The sequence below is a fragment of the Malaclemys terrapin genome, chromosome 8 (genome assembly GCF_027887155.1).
Source record: "Malaclemys terrapin pileata isolate rMalTer1 chromosome 8, rMalTer1.hap1, whole genome shotgun sequence".
Lineage (NCBI taxonomy): Eukaryota > Metazoa > Chordata > Testudines > Emydidae > Malaclemys > Malaclemys terrapin.
In genome coordinates, this window is record NC_071512.1 from 94,388,974 (window position 1) to 94,403,643 (window position 14,670).

General features: G+C 40.2%; 1 protein-coding gene across 4 annotated transcripts in view; it reads right to left on the reverse strand.

The window, feature by feature from the left end:
* NFIA (nuclear factor I A) overlaps positions 1-14,275 on the reverse strand; it is a 311,476-nt gene extending 297,201 nt beyond the window's left edge. For 2 of the 4 annotated variants that reach the window (XM_054036630.1, XM_054036627.1), the window contains exons 1-2: positions 8,881-9,396; positions 2,059-2,590 (exon numbers count right to left, since the gene is read on the reverse strand). In XM_054036630.1, coding sequence (XP_053892605.1) covers positions 2,059-2,590; positions 8,881-8,907 — 559 coding nt within the window. In that variant the 5' untranslated portion in view covers positions 8,908-9,396. Of the gene's footprint in view, positions 1-2,058; positions 2,591-8,880; positions 9,399-13,951 lie in introns of those variants that run through there. The other 2 variants (XM_054036629.1, XM_054036631.1) reach the window with 2 other exon arrangements.
* Between the last annotated feature and the right edge of the window lie 395 nt (positions 14,276-14,670).

Genomic DNA, 14,670 nt, shown 5'->3' on the forward strand with positions numbered 1-14,670 from the left:
ATACAATCAGTAAGCAACAGGTAAAATATTAAATTGTATAGTTAGAGTGAGAGGTTTACAGTTTAAAAGAGGCTATAAATGTAAATAAAGATTAAGTTTAATGTTTAAGTTCCTGTGGCAAAGGTTTAGTCCAAAGAACAGTAAGTGCAACTGCGGTCTGTTTGTTACCACTGTCATATTGATAAGATGGTATGCTGCTAATCAAAATATTATTAGACTCTTTAAATATCTAATGTGTGACTGCCATAACAGAAAAAAATATCACTTTAGGCCTCCTTATATTACATATGTACTTAGTTTAGCTGCTTGTCTCTCTCTGTCTCTCAACCATATTTTACCTAGACATATACAGAATGATGGACAAAAACGATAATGTGTATTTACGTTTTTAAGGTAGGAGGTCACTGGTTTCTGCTGACAATTCACAGTCCTTTTCAGAAGCCTGAATTTAATTCATGAAACATAACACTAACTTAAACAACACTAGTGCTAAATGTAAGTCTACATGAATTGGTCATTCCCATTTCACCATACCATGTAGTAAATCAATCGCTCTTCCTGTAATATTTGCCTACATTTTCTTCCCCAGCAATGTGAAGTGTGATTGATCAAATCACATCTAATTACAAAGTTTCACAGCTTAACTATGTAAAATATCACAATGCTAGCCAAAGGTTCCTTTGTATATCTGTTAGTCTTTAAGGTGCCACCAAACTCCTTGTTGTTTTTATATCAATAAAGTTACTGAAGTGATACTATGTATTGCAACGAATATTGATTTATTGCAGGCAACTTTTGGATAGTCTGCACTTTATGTATCACCCCAAACGAATGCTAGATAATAGATGTATTCTCTTCTTTTAGCAAGATTTATATTATTATTATTGTTATTATTATATATTTATTAAGTTTCTATTGATAAGAGTCCACTGACGTCTCTTTGTTTCTCCCCATTTTCAACTCCCGGCTTAAATTACAACTGTGAATGAAATCCAGCAAAACTAGTACGTATATATGAAAAGTCAACAAGCTCCAAAAACTTGGGCCTAACATTTCATACACTGCAACTTTTTCAGAAACAAAATGATTGAAAAGAAATGCTACTGCATGTTATTTACCCAGCTGACCTATTAGGTAGCCTCTGAATATACTAATATTCACAGGCAGGGTATGGTTTGCATTGGAGTCACAGACAAGATTGCGAATTTCATGACGTGTAAAAACATTTCCGCTCTCCTGAATGCAATATTGTCAAACAAGCCATCAGTTCTTAGTATCAGTCAGATTCTAAGTGAATTCATTTATTGTGTGCTAGTTACATTTTTAACACTGACCTTACTTTCCCCATTTGATACCAAAGGCCTTTATTTTAGCCACAATTCACACTGCACTATTATATTTACATATTTGTATGATTTCTTTGCTTTTCTCTCTGGGACCAATCCTGCAAGGTGCTCAGCACCTTCAACTATCACCCACGTCAATACGAGCTGAAGGCACTCAGGGGTCTTGCATTGGGCCTTACCACCATTGGGCTTTTGACACTTCTATTTCCCTGAATTTATTCTTTACACGACACAACACACATACAAAGCCAGTTTAAAAAAAGGTTCAGCTACCTTCTTTCTTTTACCAATATTAAAATAAGGTCCATTTTAAACAGGCCTCTACATAGTTCTAAAAGACAGCCTTTAACATTTCCTGTGCTAATATTAACGTCGGCCACTTCTGAAAGCAGTTTAGATGTGCCAAAGATTTGATTGCTGTTAGTATTGGAAAACCAACATATCTTGACACTATTACTTCTTAAAGGCAACAGAAAGTGTGAGAACACCTGTCCATTCGCAACCAGAGTATATTGGTGTAGATTCTCTTACTTGTCAGGCCTGGAACTGGCGTTAAAACCATGCTGCCAACCACATTTACATGGCACATATTCTCCCAAGTTCAAACACTGACTCATACGGTCTCTGACTGGTCATAACACTCAACTCAAATGGTACAGCAGAGGACTGTAGATATACAGAAAGTTGGACAACTTTGCATAAATGCACTTACCTGCTGCGTGCACAAAGTATGCCAAATATAAATCGAGTTCCTTAACAGAAACTCCTATATGATGTGGCTGTACGCACAGCCCTGGGTTAGAGCACTGTGGGGACTTTACAAGGCGTTCGCCATCAGTACTTTCGAGCGGAATACCTTTAAATAAAATCACCATAACAAGGTCCAACCTCCAGACCTTATCTGCCTGGCGTAGGCAGTCAATTCTTCTCATCTTGCCCTTCTGGTCTGGATTGGAAAGAACACAACATGGAGGCTTTTTTCCTGTGACTGTGAGAACAAAATCCTCTCGGTACTCAGGCCTGATATCTTTCCGTAGCTTTGCCAGAAGTCTGGATGCCCATTTTTGTTTGACCTCAGGTTTTTCGCTCAGCAATTCGTCCTTCACTGCTCTCTCTTCCTCTTTTGACATACGTTTTTCATGTTTTTTGAAGTATTTTCGTTTTCGGGCTTGCAGGTTGAACCACGTGTATGCAAATGCTCGGACGTGAGGCAGAAGTGCTTCAATGAATGGATGAAATTCATCCTGGAAAAATGATAAAGAATTATACTGATGTCATGAAAACACAAACAAATCAGTCACAAAGTTCAAAACATCTCCTTAAAATACTATTTTAACACGAGAAATTACTATCCGCTTGACAATGTGTATATACTATGCAGTGCAGAAAACACAAGCACCTTTGTAATCTCACGCACATATTATCACATATATGGAATAGATGTATACAGACGCCCCCTGGGTTACGCAAATCCGCACTTACGGAAAAAGTTCCAAAAGCTATAAATAGGAGGGTTTGGGGTTTTTTTTTTGCATAATGGTCAGGAATACATTTCCGACTTACGCAAAATATGAGTTACACAAGGCATTCCGCAACAGAACGCTTACGTAAGTCGGGGAGTGTCTATATACACAGTCACAAACATACTATATCTACAGATATACATATCTATATATAAACCCTTTCTCAATATTATATCAGCCTAAATAATATGACACCACTATCACAGAGGGTAGAGAACAACTAAAATACACATAAGTGTGAGGAAGATTCTGTAACTATTAGACTCAGTCCTAAAATTTAAAATCATTAAAAAATAAAATAAAATAAAATAAAAGTTTAAAAATACACGAGTGTAGTGACCTTAATCCATTTTCAAAGAATGCATATCTTACTTTGCTCTCTCCCTGACCCCACTGCTTGTGGTGTAGCCAGCATATGCCCGCCAATTTGGCAAATTCTAAACATTTGGATGCCAATCAATGTTTGTATGGGGAAGTCTGAAATACAGCAAAACTTTCCCTAAGACATATTTGGAAATGGCAATCTGCAGTGTAATAAAATTTCAGTATAAGTGATTTTATAATACAATACAAGGTGCTTCTAATCTCTGTCTACTGTACCACTAGAAACAGTAAATAATGTAACCAGTTTGCAAATTTCTCCAGCATGCCTAACAGTAAACAGTATTAAAAACTTAAACTCTACCCTTATAATTTAAAAAAACTGTTTGGTTTATATGTAGCCTACCAAAAATAATAAATGTGATATTATGCCATGGATACAAGACAAGTTCTGACGGCCTTCTATTTAAAAAAAAAAAAAGAGAGGGAAGCTTCTATGTAAATATTAAGGTACAAAATCTTAGCATTGCCACAGTGATCCAAACTCAAACAATGATTTATTTTTGTTAATACATTTTGTTTTATTTTTGTTAATATATTTTAAAAGAATTTACCACATTTATAATACTTTTCTCCACCTGAAAACATCACTTGCCTTCAGTAATAATATTTTAAGTTCACTCATCTTACTTGAAACAGAAATAATCAGTATTAAAAAGTTTCCTGAACCTGAATAAATATGTGGCAAGAAAGATCCATATATTCAACTTTTTAAATAAATAAATATACCTAAAAAGTACTACATAAATCAGACAGGGAGATCAAAACATGTTATAATTCATTATATTCTGCTTGTTATGTTTCTCTACGTAATACTGTTACAGAATGTTACACTATCTATAGAAAAGCATGTACACTTTAAGGACCCAGTTCTGCAAACGAGTATGCAAGGGACTAATTTCACTCATGAGGTCGATAGGACAGTTCCCATGAATGAAGTTACTCCCATTTGCAGGATTGGGCCCTGCGGGGCAAAAAAAAAAAAAAAACCCACCATGAAACTGCACAAAGCTTCCTACACCATGTTAAACTCTAATTTATGTCCATTCTTGCAAGGTAACAGGGTTGTTGTTTTTTTTTCCGTTTAACTGAATTTCTTCTTTTATATTCACATGTAGAGTATGTCACATATCAAAATCATTTCATAACCTTAAAAATAACATTGTTAAAATATACCTATTCTACAGCCCCAATGGCTTTTTTTGTTTTTTAAATAGGCTTTGCTGCTCAAACAAATATAGGCAAAACCGAGAAATCAGTGATAGGAACATTCTATTAGCAAAATCCTATTACAATTCAAGACCTTGTGTTAGCTTTCTAAATGGCTTAATTGCATGTATTCTCTGTGGTTCCTAAAATGTAAATATTAAAATCGATACACAACATTAGATCATTTATATCAGAAAAAAATGGAGATTGTTAGAAACTACAGAAAATGAAAGAGAGATATTCAATGCAGCACGACAGTGCAGGAGTCATTACAAATATGAATGATTACTAAAACATCATATGTAAAAATACAATAACTTTGGTGAGTGACACTTCCCCTCTCCCTCCCGTTGGAGAAGATCCTGGTTTCAAATTTCAATAAAGTACAAAAAAAAAAATTGCTGCTAGCTTTCGGTCAGTAGATTCAAAAAGTAAGAGAAGGCAGCAAACATAACACGTGTAGCTGCACTTTCACAAATGAAAAATAGCTTTAGAAGAAAAAACGGTAAAAGCTGCAGTTCACCAGAAGCTATTAAAAATAATAAAAACACACTTCTGATCTTTAAATGTTCTCCCCCGCTCCTCCTTTTAGAAGAGCCGATAGTGCGAAAAGGCCTTCTGCAAAGTCAAAGTTTATCTGCTAAGGTATACACACAATTCGCTGAAAAGACCTACATTGAAATGGAGGATTGTTTTAAGCATTAACAAATTCTAAATACATCTTGGTTTATCCAGAAATATTTAACTTTCTGCTTTCAACAGTACTTTTTATTGACTGATCCCATATGCTCATGACTTTTTTGGACCTAGGCTGGATACTATCTAAAATACAGTTCCTTTAATCTGTCTTAAAGATGAGCTACAGAGAACCTGAAAGGGGGGCGGGGAGAAAGGAACAGGACAGGGATGACTTTAAAAAAGCTCAGAACCATTATGTGGCCTAAAGACCAGGATATAATTTTAAGCAGTAATTAGTGTGTATTAAACTGCTACATGCTACACCACATATATATACACATAACATAATCACATAAACAGTCTAATGTGATTTTTCAAAATGAGGTACTAAACTAAAAGGTTAATTCAAGAACAGAAGACTGACAGACTAACTCATCCAGTATTTCGAACTGTCTTCATAAACATATTGCCCTGTAAAATCAATCTACCTAAATCTCAGTGACATGGTATTAGCAAAATATGAACAGGGATAAAGGAATCCACTACTAATCCAACCAAATTTGATCTTTTATTCTACATAACAAAGTTATTTGTTTCAATGTTATAATACCAAACAACTTTCTGAAATGTAGCAATGCAAGAGCAAGTATTCATACATGTGCAGGTCGGATCACATGATCACGGCAAAATATAAAAATTTAAAGAAAATAAGATTATTTTTGCCTTTTCTCAGGTCAAGTTAAAAAATATTTCAAAGTTTAGTTTAAAGGCACTGTTATCTCCTTTAACAATTAAAGATTCCACTAATGTGTTTAATACATTTTTTTAAAAGACAGTGATAAACAGTAAGCTTTATCATAAAACTTTCTCACAGTTTGTCAATATAGTGCTTCAAAGCACATTCTGCATCTAAAAGCTGGGCCTTAGAACTATATGTATATAAAAATTCTCACATACTCTTAAAAAAACCTGTAAAATCTATTGAAAAAATGCCTTAAAATCCAGATCAGAGTTAAAAAAATAACGTAATGCTTTAGAGTAATTGTTTTCCACAATATATTTACGTGGATGTGTTTGAAAATAAGTCAGATATAGCAAGGGTAAAATCTCTAAAACCCATGTCCCTAGAAATGTTTGGCCATAAATCTATAAAGAGAGGTGCATGTGTGCCCAAAATATTTTCTGGATATGCAGCGGGGAAGTGAAACAAATGCTGTGTATATTTTCCTTATAGATGATTCAAATCTCTATGTCAGGTACATAGTCATGTCATTTCAGTTGCGTTTCTTGGACTAATGTGCTTTATGACCATTTTTTTTTAAATCCACTTTCTAATGTTTTCACCTCTAAAACTCTAATGTTTCACCAAAACTTTAAAAAGCATTTATTTCAAAACTTGTCTAAATAAAAGGCCTATGTTAATTCTGACATTAAATATATAAAACTACTTACGCCCTTATTAATGATTTCGTGTATGTTTTCTACGTAAAATGATAGAACCACATAACTGTTCCGTTCTCAATGTGGAGTTTTAAAAGAGGGCTTTTGAATCCCTAAACTACTTTTCCAATGTGCAACAAGAATGCAAGAATTCTGGAACAGAATGATACAATATTCAGCATTTTAAAATATCCCAAATTTGTCTTAAGTCTTCTTCTTAATGTCCCACTGGGCCTACTAAAACAGGAATACATGTGTGCAGTTTGAAAGGATAATAGTATATAGCTTCTTCTATGAAAGTTATGTTATCACCAATCATCCAGAACGTGAAACAACAGACAGTAGGTATTTCCAGTTGCATTAATAAACTGGCATAAATTTGACCAGAAAGGTACAGAGTTTGAAACACCACCCCCACCCCCGCATTTCAAGGAAGCTCACAAGCCCATTCACCATATCTACCTTCTGCCTATAATCAACTGCAAGATTACTACCATGGTAAAGTTCCAACCTATAGTCACTTTGGATACTATAACCACAAATTCATTGATTTATGGAAGGAAAAAATAAAACTTTTAAAGCTATTCAGGCTACTTCTAAGAGCTATCCATTCCTATGATTAGAGTCACTCATTCTCCAGCAATGACTCCCTCTCTCTCTCTATATATATATAAACATAAAATAATAGGAATAATGCTCTCATATAGGAGGAAATAATCTCTGGTGTGAGTCTGCCACAAAGTATTTCCAGTTCAAACGATTATCTCCTGCTAATTGAAGGTGTACAATTTAATGTCTGCAATAACCTGGATTAAAAGGGACGGAAGAAGGTACTTAATTGGAACTAAATAGAAACTATCATCCTTATGAATAATAGTCAGACTAGAAGGCATCTAAATCCCAGACAGGATTACAGAGCTATATGGAGGGGAGGGGAAGCTTTGGAGAGAACAAAAATCACATCTCAGTTCAGCTTCATGCCTTTTAATAGCGAAAATAAATATGAAAAATGCCAGCACCGGATCTGAAGCAGCAAAAGCGCAATCCTTTGCCTGAGGAGGTATAGAGGGAGGGAGAGGAGGCTGGGAAGAAAAGTTGCCCGAAGTCCTGAGCAGTTAAGTGTAGCTGGAGCAGCAGGAGCTGGAGCAGCAGCTGTGAAAGGAAGAGACCGTCCGGAATGGAGGGCAAGTCTAGGGCTGGGCGTCAGCACACAAGCTTCAACTCCAGAGATCCAGGGCAATGCAATGGAGAGGGAGGGAGTATGTAGAGGGGAAAGGCATTTGCAATAATAATGTTAAAAAATAACACAGAGGCAACTTTGCTGCCCCAAGGGCTCGAGCAACTTTGTGCAAAACACTGACTGAACTTGCAATCCAAACTTCCCCCACTCCCCAAACATCCAGGCAAATGTGACACCCGGGAAAGTGACAACGCGCGTCAAAGCAGTACATTTCCAGGGAGCAAGACAGAGCTAGACGTTCTTGACCATCAGAGGCTGCATCTACAGATCTGTGCATGGGGTGCAACGTATAGAGCTGTAGATCTCTGCACGGCTGCAGTGTACTTACAGAGATATAGATCTGTGCACGAGAGTACAATGTATGTACAGCTGTAGATCTATGCAGGAGTGCAGTGCGTGCAGCTATACGTCTCTGCATGGGTGCAATGTGTATTTTATATATGTAGGGCTATAGATCAGGGCAATGTAGATAGCTGCAGATCTATGCGTAGGTGCAATATATATATATAGCTATAGGTCCAGGCATGGGTAATGTACAGAGAGACTCATAGGCAAACCTTAACCGCATCTACGAACCATACCCTTACAAACAAAAGTGTGGACTTTAGGGAGGGAAATCAATGCAGACCATGCAATACCTTACGTCTTAAAATAGAAAATGCAGCAGCTTTTAATGCTACATAAAAAAAAATAACCCTAAGCACATCTATGTTTTCATGCATTACTCGCATCGGAAGCACAAACAGTGAGTATTGATTGCAGATGACCAAGCATGTCATGGGCAGCAACCCTGCTAAACACGTGCAGGTCGTCCCCCCCAAAATTGCATATGAGCAGAAAACCCCCACCACCAATATTAATTAAACCATTAATAAGTAGGCGCCATTAGCCATGTGCCTACACAAATGGCCGTGCAAGAAGAGGAATGCAACCTAATGGAAACAAAGTTACTTTCTTAAAGCTGTATTTCTCCCCCCCCCCGTATCATCCTCCCCCCCAGCGCATATACACACACGCACCACCCAGCAAAACCAGCCCCAAATGCATCCAAACAGCTGCTTACCTGGGTGAGACAGAGAGGAGAATACATGACTGCTGTGGGGGTTTTTGTGGTTTGGAGGTGTGTGTGTGAGAGAGAGTGAGAGAGAGAGAGAGAGAGAGAGAGAAAGGGAGAGAGAGAGGAAAAGAGAGAGAGAGGGAGAGAGAAAGAGGGGGGGAGAACCTAGCCTGCTTCTTGCTTTCACATTTCCAACTCTGCTAAACTGCAGCGAGCGCTGAGCAGCTCCATGAGCTGAACTTTAACCCCGCCTAGACTTTCCCTACACTACACACTATACATGTCTACTGTACCCAGGCGTTAAAGGCATAGCACACACTTCCCACCCACCCCCAGCTTCCAGCAGCGCGCCCAGGCTCCAGGCTCCCCGGGAACCTGCCCGCGCGCCTCCGGCTCCGCTCTGCACCGCACCAAGAGCAGCAGCAGCTCGCTCGCTGCCTTGCCCGGGGGAGGGAGGGGAGGGGAGAGGGGCTGCAGTGCTGTGCTCGGCCAGCCCTCCCTATCCCCGATCCCCGCTCTCAGTGCATTACTGGGTAACGCAGTCAGGAGCAGTTACAGGCAGGACTCACGGGCGGCTATAGGCTACAGGATGTGCTTCAGCAAACAAAACTACTTTTCCACAGCGCTATCCCCCCACCCCACCCCACCCCCACCGCCTCCCTTACTCCGTGCATCGCCTAAGGAACTTCACCGATACAGGCTACCGATTGTATAGCCTCTACATTGCGTCTGTAGCTCCACAGATGCAAAAGACTGGGAACGTTTGGGGGGCAGCTGCTCGCCTTGCAGACGCTCCTCTGAAGAGTGGGATATATTTAATTACTCATTGTAAACTCCAAACTTTTTTTTTTTTGCAGGCATCGTGTTCATTAGCGGAGGTCTTGAAGAGTTTTTTTTTTTTTACACGTGGAATTTTCACAGATTTCTTTTTTTCCTGGACTGTTGAGACTAAAGAATTATAACCCTGGCGTGGGTACAGTCCACTAGGTTTTGGGTGGTTGTTGTTTTTTTAAGATCTACACATCTTAATACGGATCAGGACCATAAATATTTTACCAACTGGGATGTCTTTTAAAGTTAAGTCCCTTGTGGGGGGGGGATAAATTTGTTCAAAACTTTCCAAATATCTCTAATACTTGGCATGTGATTGCCATTTTAAATAAATCACTGTATGGTAAGGGATGCTTATTTTACTAAAAATGCACAACCTGTGCTCTGCATTTACTCTGCTCCCCCCTTCCCAAGTAAAAGTAAAGCACTTAAAATAGAACCGAGCCTCCAGCCACTTATTTAGGCTATAACGTACTGTTTTGGCACAAGGAAGGGTTTGGTTTTTTGGGTTTGGAAAGGTTCCAGTCAGCTAGCTTTTCTCTTTTATTGAGTCTTATATTTTCTCTCCGGTTTAACATCAATATATCTCCTGGATGGAGTACTCCCTTCTCCTCTTCCTCTTCCCAATGAGCTGCATGCAGCTTGCAGACACTTACATATCCACAACCATTCATAACACCACCACCCCCCCCCCCCCCAAGGAAAGGAGACTCCACAAGACACATCGAATGCAGCGTGCAGAGCTTCTCATGTGCATGGGAGATGTAGATACTGTATTTCAAACTGTAAAGCCTTTTCGCAACAAGTTCAGGAGTGTTAATCCCTGTGCCCATTGCTGCTCAAAGAAAAGGCTCTGTCAGAAAACCTGGTGTAAGAAAAGTAATAAAAATCCTCTCTCTCCAACTGGAGACTTTTTCATTTCTGTTCCCTCGCTAGTACGTCACTGAATTTGCTGACTGAAAAGAGATTCTTGGTATTTACCAGGGCGATGTTTGATGGAAGTTCTCTACAAGACTTTCTTTAACTGGGGATGTCCTGGACTAACTGAAAAATGAGCTGTTTTCACTCAGTGCTTTCCTTTGATAAAAAGTGGTCTGTATCTGTTAGTCAAATAATGACAAGAAACACTTTCCTCTACATATTTGCTGCTATATATCACTTCATTGCTCTTCAGGTTTCCTCGACAGAAGTTTCTGGCTGACAGCAAGACATGTACCTGAGGCACAGCGAGCAGATATTGACCAAAGCATGCCTTAAAAAGAAAAAGAAAGAAAAAACTTCTATAACTTATTACAACTTTCTTTTGTTGCTATAATGTTTACATTTGCCTCTATTTAGAGCCCTGCGGCAAAAAGGAGGATACACAGTAAGATCTCTTTATAAAAAAAAATAGTTTTAAGAATAAAGTGAATCACTGGGGGGTAGTTTCCATTCTGGGGCCCGATCCTCCATTCCCTGTCCGACCCAAATACAAGCTAACATGAAGTTCCATGAGCTCCGAGATAATGAACTCCACAGGCATCCTAGGTGCGCGGGGAATGCGGGATCGGGCCCCTAGCAGTCCTTTCGGTGCAGCAGGCAGCCCTGCTCCACGATTTCCAGCTTTTTGTGGTTAGCAATATTATCTTAAGTAACTTTTGGCGCCCTTCGTAAGACTTTTGGACGTGGGACGATTGTTTGCGCCCTCTAGGCAGAGGCTGCATCCAAGTTCAGCACCAAACCCCTTCACATCCGCTTTCTCGAATCCAGCACACATTGTGCACGCTTAAACTCTAGGATCATGAGCCTACAGAAAAAGGTAGGAGAGAGGGGAGCTTTGCACAGCGCTGGTCCCAACTGGCCCAGAACCTCCTTTCGCCCAGTGAAAGTTCCAAGAGGAACGTTCAAACAAAGCAACTGGGGGAGGTGGGGGTTTCCGAGAGAAATCACCGTCGGATGGCATATAAAGCTATTAAAAGGCACGCAGAAGTGGGGGCGGGGAAACATAGTTAAAGCAAATTCCTTAATCATCACCAAATAAGCGAGGCACTAAAGCAAACCCGGAGATCAGCCGCTAGGAAGGAGACATTGGAAATGGGGACTTCAGTCATTTATTTGAAAGTGCTATAGGCTGCCTTGCGGTGGGATGTCTGCTTAAAGAGAGAGAGAGAGACTTCTACCATGATCCCTGCTATCCATATTCTTTCTGGCACTTTGCCCGGCATTGCATTTACAATGTTTTATTTGCAGAAACTTTACCTTGCCAGCGTTAGTGAAATCCTCTTAGATATATAAATTACGTCAATGAGAGTTCACTTATACGTACATCTGAACTCTCTTCTATTTCGGAGGTACTTAATAGTGAGGCCGTATTAGTATGATTTAGACTTGGGCGCCCAATGCGCACTGAAGTCAGACCTCGGCTAATACTGAGCATCCACACTCGCCCCCTCCTTTATACACTTTCTGTACTTGTTAAAGCAACAATTTCTTTGCCAGTTACCTCGAAGGGGAGGTGTTTTTTTTCTTTCTTTCTTTCTTTTTCTTTCTTTCCAGCTTTGTTGCACTTTGGTTACTATGAGCCGCTTTCTGGGAATAAAACACTTGCTAGTAACTCACGATCATGGACCCTTGAAAGACAGTCTGTACACAACTAAGTGCAATGTGTGAATTTTGTGACTCCAAAATCTGCCTTAAGTAGCACACGGGAAGACGTAGGGGTCAACTCCTGGGGAGCTATTTCCAAACAGCTAAAAGAACCCATCCTATTTCTAGTTAACTTTCAAAGTACCTACATCGCTCAAGGGAAAGAGGAGTCGGATATTTTAAGTCATCGCCTGCCAGCTACAGTCTCCAAGACAAGCTGTTGGAATAGATTTCCACTGGACTTGTGTCAGGGACTTATATCCAGGGGACTACGGGCCCGACTCCAAGTTAGTGTGTTACTGATCTCCTACACTCGCACCTTCTGCACTGGGAAGACTAGTAACAGGAAGAAACGTACAGATTCATCAGTCCCGGGTTACTTACATTCCTGATGGTAGCTTTAACTCCGTCTCCCCCCACTCCACACCCACCCAGCCATCCACGCGCGCGAACACACCCCAACTTTCTAAAACATCTGCCAGTCGCCTGTGAACAAATCCAACACAGACCTCCTGCACCTCAGTACACACTATTCACCATTCAGTAACTAATGGGTTAAGAAAACCATAAACAACCATACAAAGGATTAACACGCGAGGGGAAGGCGCACGGCTAGTCTTCCAAAGCACTTTCTAAATCTTCCTAAATTTTGGCCCCGTTTAACAGTTAATGTGCAAAGACATCTGCAGTCAGCTAAACATTCTAGTGCAATCACCTAATATCCATTGTACACACATATAGAGTGACAAAAGTAACACACAACGCATCTGAGGGGGGCCTTTCTCGACTTCCCATGAGAAATACTGGCAGCTTTTTCTTTCACAAAAATGCCAACGGGAAGGGGGAGGGGTGGTCTAATCACCCTGGCATTCCTTTAATCTATTTTAAAGTGCAAAAGGCAAAGCAAAGCACATACAATTTGTTTTAAAATTACCCTAACTCAGCATTTTGCTAAACTAGCAGAAACACTTGTGTGTGTGTGTGTGTGTGTGCGCGCTTTGCTAAATCCGGAAGTTTGCAGCAGGTTTGACAGCTTGAAACTACATTGGCCCCTGCTGAGCTCAAAGAACTTTGAGGGGGGAGAAGGCCAACCCACTCTCAGCTTCCCTCCCATTTGGGATATTCGAACGTTGCAACAGCCAAGCTGCTCTCTCATTGGACAGCCCTCTAGTCCATCATGGAGCTTTGCAACATTGATTAGAGAAGGCGTGTGTCAATTACACGCAAAGTCTAGACACTTCCTTTTGTGCTGGGTTGGCTGCCAATGCCAGACGTCTTTTTACAGACCCGAGCACGTACATTTTTTTTTCTTTTTGGAACCAAGCAAGCGCTAGGAGAGGGAAAAAATCTGTCAAGCTCAGCGGTTTTCTGAAATCCCTGGGAAAAAAAAAAAGAAGGAAACTCTAGTGCATATATACACACACACAAAACAAAACCCAACCACACAGCTGCTATCTCCTGCACACATAACACAGAAATACATTCAGCTACACATTATTTTTTGTAGCAAATCACTGACAATGAATGTATCGGCAATAGAATAGCTATTAAGCATCACGTTACATACAGTATCTTTGTTTATAAAAACATGGAAATAGAAAGTTTAAGATGCACCACGTACCATTGCAATGTATAAAGAGTACGTGAGAAACTTTACAAGGCTGAGACGATTGGCTTCATAGGTTGACACTTTTTTCAAATTTTTTTTTAATATCTAAAATAAACTTGGAACCGTTGAAAACCCGGAAGAGAATAAAAGCTGTAGCCAATTGCAGGCTGCTGGTTAGGTTTCTTTCTTTAAAAAAAAACTTTACTCCCAAATCAGAAGGATTTGTAATGCAATCTGTCTCTCTCTCACTCTCTCTCCTCTTTTTTTAAAGCCATCCAAGCCGGGCTGGCTGGGTTCTCAGAGTCTCTCTCCCTGGCTTTGCCTTGTGTGGTTTGGATTGTGTTAGACTTTGCAGAAGTTGCGATCGATTCGGCAGTCTCTCTCTCTCTCTCTCCCTCCCCCCACCCCTCCCCGTGTTTATTTCCGCATTCGCTGCAATTTGCATAGGAACCACGAACGCACAAGGAGGAGGCTGATGCACGCACGGGGCCCACCCTTGGCCAATGGCAGCTCCTGGATCTCCCATCAACGCGAGCTCCAGGATTCAGCTCGAGCTGCGGCCGGGGCCGGGACAGAGGTCCACCTACAGTAGGCCCCAGCCATGCAGCGGCAGGCGGGAGGAAGAGGAGTAGGGTGTATCTGTACGCAATGCAAGTCTTTTCTGCAAGCGGACATTGGGATGGGGTCTAAGGAGATGGTTTGCTGCATGCTGTCGTGCGGCTGTGTTGCAA